Raw genomic sequence first — 8925 nt, 5'->3', positions numbered from 1 at the left:
TGCAGTTTAATACCCAGTAAGAGTGGCTAAGTCACATCTGTCACGTGAAACATAAAGAGCTTTAATAGTATGCAGTAAACAAGTCAACAGGATAACTAAAGTCATGTTTTCCTGCTTCTGATGCTGGTATACTTATTTGCTGTTTTCCAGCTTTTTGTTTCTTTGACTCCTAGGCTTCTCAACTCACTCACATAGAAGTGACACAACATACACAGAAGTTTAAGAAAATAGGTTTTATTTTCAAAGTTTATAGAAAAATGTTGACATTCCCTAAAGAAAGAAGCTTGACAGCAACTTTCTGTATATATTTCAAATAGAAACTAAAGCACTTAAATTAACAAACACTGCTGTCAAAAATGCAGCTACCTATAACTATTTACAGTTTTCTACAAATACTAAAAAGTGAATTAATGCCATTAGGATAACATGTAAGAATATTTAAAACATGTCCATACTTGCATGCTCCCAAGTGTATCTACAGTCAAAATCCATATCTGAAGTACTAGCCCAGGCAATGTGCACATAAAAATAATCCCCATTTTAAACATTGACAGTTCCCTTTAACGTATCAAGTTCCACATTTTCTCCCAGTAGAGTTCCTCCCTTAAGTATTATTACTATATAAACAGGGAAAATGTGACTCACTGTCAGTCCAGTTCAGCTCATTTTTGCCATTTGTTGATTGGAATATTCTACCTTGTTTCGCTTCAACATTCGAAATTAGACTAGAAATGTAAGGGCTTTTTTTGGATATACAGAACGGAATACTAAATATCACATTCAGCAAATTAAAGAACACTATACACATTCATAAATAGTTTAAAGTTCAAGAATTAAATATTATATTTTATATTTAATGTTGTACAAGAACTTTGGTATAAGTGTCTTAACAGTGCTTACTCTTATTGGCTTCTTTTGAAACTCCCTGATTTGCTCACAATTTATGTGTGTATAGCAGCCACCATTTCTGAATCCTTTTGTGACAGGGCCGGACTTGTTTGTGGAGGCTTATACAAAAATACTGCCATGATCACAAAGATGATTGTGACGATTTTGCAAGCAGCACCTGAATGCAAAGAATACAAGAATCCTTCAATGTTGAGACAAAAACATTTCAGCTATTCATAAAGTTTCACACATTGAATTATACTGTAAGATTTTAATTGAATTTTTAATTGATACTATGAATTTCAGTGTTTTAGATGAGCAAAAGGCAGGTATAGTCAGTATTTCGACTGACTTTAGACCTCGCATCTGCCTGTTGGTTCTTGCTTACAGCAGCTGCTATTGCCATTACTTCAGTTCTGTATTTCTTCACCCCATTCTAGCCTAAAGTGCAAGTCTTCCTTATTTCTTGCTTCACTACTGTTCTTTGTTGTGTCAGTATTCTATTTGCCACAAACTAGAACTGTCCATGTACAACAGGCCTGATAAGTATTCTTCCTCAGCTATCTTAAAAAGTTATTCAACTTACCCACCAGTGGTGCTGACTGGTGTTTTGACCAACTTTGGGTGGGATTATATTCTATCACTGAAATATACCTGAGAGATACTGAAACCTGAAGTTAAGATTTTTGATTTTTCAGTTTAAAGATTAGATGCTAGCAGTTCAGTTTATGCACTTTAAGTACTACAATTACTAGAAGATATGACAACTGCATTTATCACAAATGTAAGCTTAGCCTGCCTTCCCTCCCCAAGACATACATACACTTGAAAGGAGCAGCTTGTTAGACAAGTTGGGAAAAAATTTGTCTACTGTTCAGAGATTTTCATGTTGTTAATTGAATAAAAAGAAATGAAATATGGAAAGAGTGAGTTCCTCTTACACCTTAAGCTGTCAGCAGGCCAAAATAGTTAAGACCGAAATGTGTACTAAGCCCTTAAAATTCAGTAAATAAAGTGTGACAATAAAAAAGAGACTTGAAAAGTAAAACAATTTTGTATTGTGATTAAATTTTTATATAGGCTTTTTTTTAGAACCAGTTAGTGGAGTCTTGCTCCTTCCCCCAGTATTTTGCTTTTTCTGTTTATGGAAAACAAAGGTTTTTGTTATTGCTGATGATGTTTTCTTTAAAGACCACTGCTAAGACAACAAAAGTTGAATGTTGTTTTAAAACAACTCCTTCTAAGAGTCAAGGTCAGCATATTACCCTGTACATGTGTTTAATATAAAGAAGTCACTTACTTATGCCCATCAGCAGATACGCCATTCTTTCATTGTCATACACCCAACAGGCTCCTTTAGTTTTACATTCATCAATATCCCACAGAGTACAACTGTTATCTATTGCAACACCAAACAAAATTGGTCCAGGGATAGTACCTAAAAAAACATGACAACATGTTGAAATGTTAAGTGTTTGGAATAGTCTTACCTGATCTTAATGCATACTGTGAAGTGTCAAGCTGGTGGGGAAGATAAGGTGGGAGAGCCACACACTAAAGGTAAGTCCCATGACTTCAGCTAAAATGCTTGTATTAATTACATAGCAAGCATCTCTTCAACTGATCTCAGTGAATAAATAGGATGCACAGAATTTGTTATATGTACAGCTCCAGCTCTACCAAGCGAGTTTTTTCAAAGACTTGAGCTTTTCATAACTTTTTCAGTTTTCATTGGAAAAGTGTAATTAACATTAGGGGATAAAACAGGTAATTATTGAAGTAGGATTTTAATGGAAGGAAAAGAAAGTCCCGTTGCGTAACACACACTAACCTGTTCCAAATACAGAGGAACAAAATATTGTTATGTTAATGTGTTCAATTATGTATTATTTTCCCATTACTCTGATGTAGTCAAGCTTCTAGGAAAAATTTCATGTAGAATGAATGTCATTTAATATTATTCCTGCTTAGAATTCACTACATTTGTGTGATTTTTATCACAACAATGCTTTATAAATCACAGGTGGTTTGCATCCAGTTATAGCCAGTTTTACTATAAACGCTTGAGGTACATCACTGCATGTCTACCTAACCTGCTCAAGGCCTAAGCTGTTCTTGAGGAAACATGCAGCTATGTCATCACTACAAATCCTCTATCTAGGGTCCCTGCATGATCCATTAAGTCTATAGCATAAATATCTTATCAGTAGTAATGCTGTTAATTGCTGCCTTCTTTAACTACAGTCGCTGCAGGCAGTTCAAGCTCTTAGTAAAATTTCCATCAACCTTTAGAGTGTGCTTCCTTTTGGAGAAAGTGACAGAAGGTGCCTTTTGCTGAAAGAATGACATTTACTGATATTTTGTTCTTGCATATAATAACAAGAAAGGCTAAAATGGACATGCATCCCTATTTAAAATGAATTTGAATTCTGATAGCATTTGCCTTCTAACAAGTACATTTTCTAAGCCAACAAAAGGCTGCTACACACCCTTCTGAAAACTTCTTAATACATCACGTTGAAGTCTAGAAAAATGTCAAAAGGAGACTGAGAAACAGGAGTTTCAACAAGAAAGTCATACCCAGTAGTCGTAGAAATACTGACTGTACTCCAAGAGCAAATGAACGCTGTTTATCTGGAACACATCTGTACACAAGACACAATTTAATACAGAAAACAAGTTTTAACTGTTCCATTTCTCAGCTATATTCCTCAGCGAATATGCTTTAGCTTAATATTCTTTTCACAGGGTTTTAGAAATCCTGTGTGCAGAACAAATAACTAAAGGACTTTGAGATTCTTTGACCAATGAATATTATATACATAAATATAAAAGCAATTTCTATAAAAGGTTAAAGGAACAGAAATTAAACTAGTTTAACAAAGCAATCTAAGTAAAAATCTAGTTTAGTATCAGCACCCTGATACACTGTTGAACATCTCCACAGAACAACCGTTTAAACAAGTTTAAGGACAGTGCCAGAATGTTAGTCCTGAGCTACTGTGCGTGAAGAAGCAATACATAATTGAGACTAGGCTACAGCACAACACCCTTAAAACCTTTACATACGCCAGAAGTGATTAATTATAAGGTTGGGTGACTATCTTATAGAAGTCAATATCATTTCTAACATAACAACTAGTAAAATTTACCTCCTATCCATTTCTTTCAGATATTTCCTTAGCAGCAAACATTTTATCCTGATAATGTCTTAAAGATACTACACAAAGATTAACACAAGCTGATCTACCTCTTTTATACAACTAAGTTTCTGCAGCATTTTGTTTACTCATACTGCAGCACGTATATTGAAGTATTTCATCTAAAATGAGCAGTTAGCACTAGCCACTGTTAGGATTCCCTTACCCATAAAGGCAAACACAGGTAGGAGAATGAGCAGTCTTGCATAGTGTGGGTGTTTATTTCTAGCACTTGAATACTGTCACAAACACCTAGATTTACACTTCAATGTGTACAGAATAAGCTTGCTGAAGAGATAGAATATTCTATAGTCATTTAACTCACATTTAGCTATTTAAATTATTTCAACTTTTAAACTGCTCTACAGTCCTCATCAGAAACTGTTTCAGCATTTCAGCTTATATAAAAGATTCCAAATTCCAAATGTTACTGCTTAGAATTAACAGAATAAAATTGTGAGCTCAATTCTGAGGATCATGTAACTTTTCTGTAGCCAAACTAACAGGACAAATTCTTAAGCCCAGGTTTACACCAACCCTAACCAGGAGATTACTACAAAGTAAAGTTGCAGAATATCATTCCTCATCCCACCCCCACCCTGAAACCTGACAAAAAAAGTAACAGCTCCCCCTCACCCAAGCATCATGTGAGCAGTATGCATGTCTATTCATCACGAATATTTTCTCTCCACAAATATTGGAGGTGCAAGTCACATTTCAACAAAGTGAAACAGCTCCACTTCCACTAAAAAAGTATATCTAGCTTTCATGCATATGAATGTTAGAGTGTTAGGGATCTGAAAAGCAGCCAAGCCAGCAGTTAAGACACATACATGCTGTCAGATTTTATATTAATGACTGTCATAGAATCCCCCTATTACAACATTAATATGATAGGTAGTCTACAGTTCCTGTCAGTACAATTTTGTACATCAGAACCCAATTGAGATAGGAGTCAAGGAGTGAGAATTAAGTACCTATTTACTGTTTTATTTTATTGGTAAATTTTGAAAAACTGGAACTACGTACACAGGGTAGTTGAATACTTTCTTCATCCAAGCACATGGCATATTTACTCTTTATTCTTTTCAGAAAAGCAGCCAAAAGAGTGCTCTCATGAGAAAGGGAACTTTTTACTTTTGCTACAAGTTGGAAAAAGTTATTTTTACAAATTCAAAGAGTATCTGCTAAGCAAATGTAACTATAGAAATAGTAAACAGTGACATGACCGTCCTCTGCTTCAAGTACTGCCTGCCTTATGCACAAAATAATACAACAGGAAATCCCCCTGCACATTGCATCCGTACTCCAAAACGAAATGAATTAGATTTCGCTGATCATAGTTTTCACTAAAATGCTTTTTTCCTCTGAGCCCAAAAACTTACCTGAGAATGGCCACAGTTGTTGGAGTAACAGCCATAAATGTAAAAACAACAGCAAAAAAGAAGAAGATCAGAAATAAAGGTAAAACTGTGCATCGTGTTGGACATTTCCCAGGGATAGCTTCATAGAGAATGTCTTCTGAACCATTTTCTCTTTTCGGCTTCCCAATACAGGAACAGTTGTAGTAAGCCTACAAATAATTTGTAAAACAAAATTTAGCTCTAAGAGTGACAAAGAGTGACAGTAACATTGTAGATGTTCAGTATCTCTGCATCCCACTGAATACAAGGAAAATAAACTTACTTTACAGTATGGGAAACAGTCTACTTCCTCATGATCAGATAACAGGTAACCCTCATTTTTAAAACCGGTTCAGCACAACTTGACTGATCCAGCTCACCTGAACAGCAACTATGTCTGTTTTTTGATATAAAAAGACAGTGACAGTCTCTTTTTGTGTAAGAAGTTGAGACAAACATAAGAGGCATAAAACTAAAGGCAGATCCTACAGCTAGAGCCACAGTCATATGCAATACATGACATTATGCAAGACCAGCAAAATAAAACTTGAAAAGCTAGCTTTCACACTCAAGTCCTATTATCCATCAGTGAAGGTAATCAGCACCAAACATTGTTTATAATTAGGAAGGGGCAAGCTTCAGAGTCTTCAAACCTAGTTTTATTTTTACATATAATTGTGAAAGTATACAATTTTCAAACAAATCTCCTCACAAATATTATAAAATGCCATGTAGGGTGTCACTGGTTAGAGTGTCCCTTTTTTCTTTCTCCAGATGAAAGAAATGTTTCATTTGCAATGTTTCACTTCTAAACAAAGTATTGACAAAAGCTGAAGTTCCCTTACAACAAACCATCTCTAACATGGTTCTCAGAAAGTGTTTTTCCAGTACTGAAGTTAGCTGGTGTTAACTGTTACCTTATTAAACAAATCTGCTGATTATTTCTGTTCAATTGAAAAAAGTTTTACTCCAAGCAACTTTAACTACAAAAAAAATTGTTACGCTAAAACAGTGTCACTCTTTAGATTCAAATCTATTTATGCCACTATTTCCTTAAGCCACATTCTTCGGGCTTAGTAAAAATTATCCAGTTACAGCAGGAGAACAAACTAAAAACTGCAACAGTCCACATTCTTCAGAGAGCTAGAAAGTCTCAGGTCATCTGTCTCTATAGTCTTGGTTATAAACAAGCTGGTTTTCACAGCAGGTTGTACTTGACAGGAAAAAGATCTCTACTCAAAAACTTAAGTGGAAAAGAACAGAAGTAATGAATTCCTTTTGTAAGGATGTTAACAAATGGGATATTTTCAGGTTCTTCATTTAAATCCACTCAAGTTTGTTTTCAAAAAAAAGTAGAATTTAAAGTGTTCAGTCATTCACCAGAAAGTAGTCACCATCATCCTTTTCTTGCCTACATTTTAAAGACTTATCTGCCTACGACCCTGCTCAAGAGTTTCTTGTGCTAGTAGAGACTGGTACAAAACAGACAAGCGCAGAAGACTCAATTCTGGAAAGTCTAGATAATAACCACCACTTTCATGGCTTTAGCTTACCGCATTCATGGCATACAACCAGAGCAAACTGACATTCAAGGTTTGCAGACACGGATTGCCATGCATGCAATAAACATATTATGCTTAAAGATCTAGGTAAGTACTGCAGCTTATGTCAAGGCAGTTGCTGATTCCTATTTTTCTTACTGCCACCTTTATTCAAAGTAAACTCAGGTTTGATGTATTTTCAGAGTAGAAAGTTTAGTAGAAGCAACACTGCACAAGTGAGAAGCGTATCAACATTCATCCTACTGAAATATTTGCTTCCAATCCACATCAATTTTTCCTGTAGTAATTACCACTTAGTTTCAGAAATACTGTGATTTACTGGCATACTAAGGGAAGAATGCTTTCCACATTTAATACATTTTGTATGAAACAAAAACAGACCAGGTCAGCTACCTGCATAAGATAAAGTACCTTTTTCATGTTGGTAAGAAGAGATGATGTACATCCTGCGTAACATGGAGAAAAGTACTGGACTTTATCTCTGCCACAAACTGGGTAGTACGTAGAACGCAAGCATTTGCAGTTAGCATTACATGGTGCTGTTAAGTTATATAGCATGCCTGTTCTGGAAAGTAAATAGGCTTTTTAATAAAAAATTAAACCAGCAGATATGTAAATAAGCAATATAGTATATATAGGATAATAAATCTCAAAATATTTAGTTCAGATTATTTATGTACACAATTGTTCAAAAACAAACCAATATTCCTAGTAGCTACATGCAACTCTAGGAGAAATTCCCATTTATTCTGCACATAGCTATTTTGTGCTATTATTACTTCCATAGATTATTTCTCCACAATACATTCACAAAACAGATGAAAACTCCATGTCTCAACTGAGTTCTTCTGTCTCCGCTCTCCTACATACATATTAAATTGAGTAAATTGAGTTGTAAGGTTTAAGAAAAATGCAGCAAGATTAAACCCAGTATTTGGTGACGTTTATTCTATTAATCATATTCCAAGTTTTTTGTTGTTTTGGATTCGAGTTGCAAACCCATTGCATTTCTGCAAGTTTTAACCCTGTTGTGCAGGCATCTACATCATTCCAGAACCCAGATGACTGCACACGGTAAATGCAGGATTGCCATGACAAATTCTTAGCCTTAAAACATCTTCCCTGGCTGTTTAGGGAATAACTAAATAAGAACAGAGTTTAATTTATCACTTGCTTATTACAACCATTCTTGATTTATTCATTTTGCTTCCAGTACAACTATGCTATGGCCTATATTTGAAGTGGTCCCAATATGTTGTCAATATATTGTTAACATAAAGTCAACTTGAGATGTGAGAAGACATTATGTCTTAAGGCATAACTGGAAAAAATAAAGACACCTTGATTTTCTAATAGTGGTGCACATAATAAGCACAGAAGCTTCATAGGTTAAAAGTTCAGTCAGTTGAAAACAGTCAGCTGAAAACAGGATTCTGAGAGTCAGTAGCTGAAATATTGTTCTGTAATCTGAAAGTTTTAGATTCGTTACCTTAAAGTAAGAATCCTTCAAGAGAATTTAACATGGTCATAAGAACTATGAACAGAAATAATTTTTCCAGGAATTAAGCTGATTAGTTACATTGTATTCAAACTGCATATGGAATATAGGGACATCATATCTACGTATGTACTTAGTTTTGTAGCAGTACGGTTGAGCCCTACCATGTCACACTATCTCATTCTTCAGATAGGGAAGAATCAAGAGTCAGTTTGCTCTGGTTTAAAGCATCCCAGTACACCATAAGCAAATTCACAAGTAATTTACTAATCACTAGTTTGTTCATACAGCGCCTTATTAGTATAGAACATTTGTCAAGCCTAGAAATATTTGATCAATTGAATGACAACATACGACCTCTATCCACATGTGCA

The 8925-nt window shown here is 35.0% G+C and overlaps 1 protein-coding gene across 1 annotated transcript in view; it reads right to left on the bottom strand.

The window, feature by feature from the left end:
• Window positions 1–223: 223 nt before the first annotated feature.
• Window positions 224–8925, bottom strand: part of SLCO4C1 (solute carrier organic anion transporter family member 4C1) — a 31999-nt gene continuing 23297 nt past the window's right edge. Inside the window, exons 9-13 of the mRNA XM_040541592.1 lie at window positions 7465–7618; window positions 5474–5661; window positions 3469–3533; window positions 2189–2326; window positions 224–1066 (exon numbers count right to left, since the gene is read on the bottom strand). Coding sequence (XP_040397526.1) covers window positions 942–1066; window positions 2189–2326; window positions 3469–3533; window positions 5474–5661; window positions 7465–7618 — 670 coding nt within the window. The 3' untranslated portion in view covers window positions 224–941. The remainder of the gene's footprint in view (window positions 1067–2188; window positions 2327–3468; window positions 3534–5473; window positions 5662–7464; window positions 7619–8925) is intronic.

The sequence above is a fragment of the Cygnus olor genome, chromosome Z (genome assembly GCF_009769625.2).
Source record: "Cygnus olor isolate bCygOlo1 chromosome Z, bCygOlo1.pri.v2, whole genome shotgun sequence".
NCBI lineage: Eukaryota > Metazoa > Chordata > Aves > Anseriformes > Anatidae > Cygnus > Cygnus olor.
Note: the sequence above shows the minus strand (reverse complement) of the source record. Positions and strands in the feature narration are given on the sequence as shown.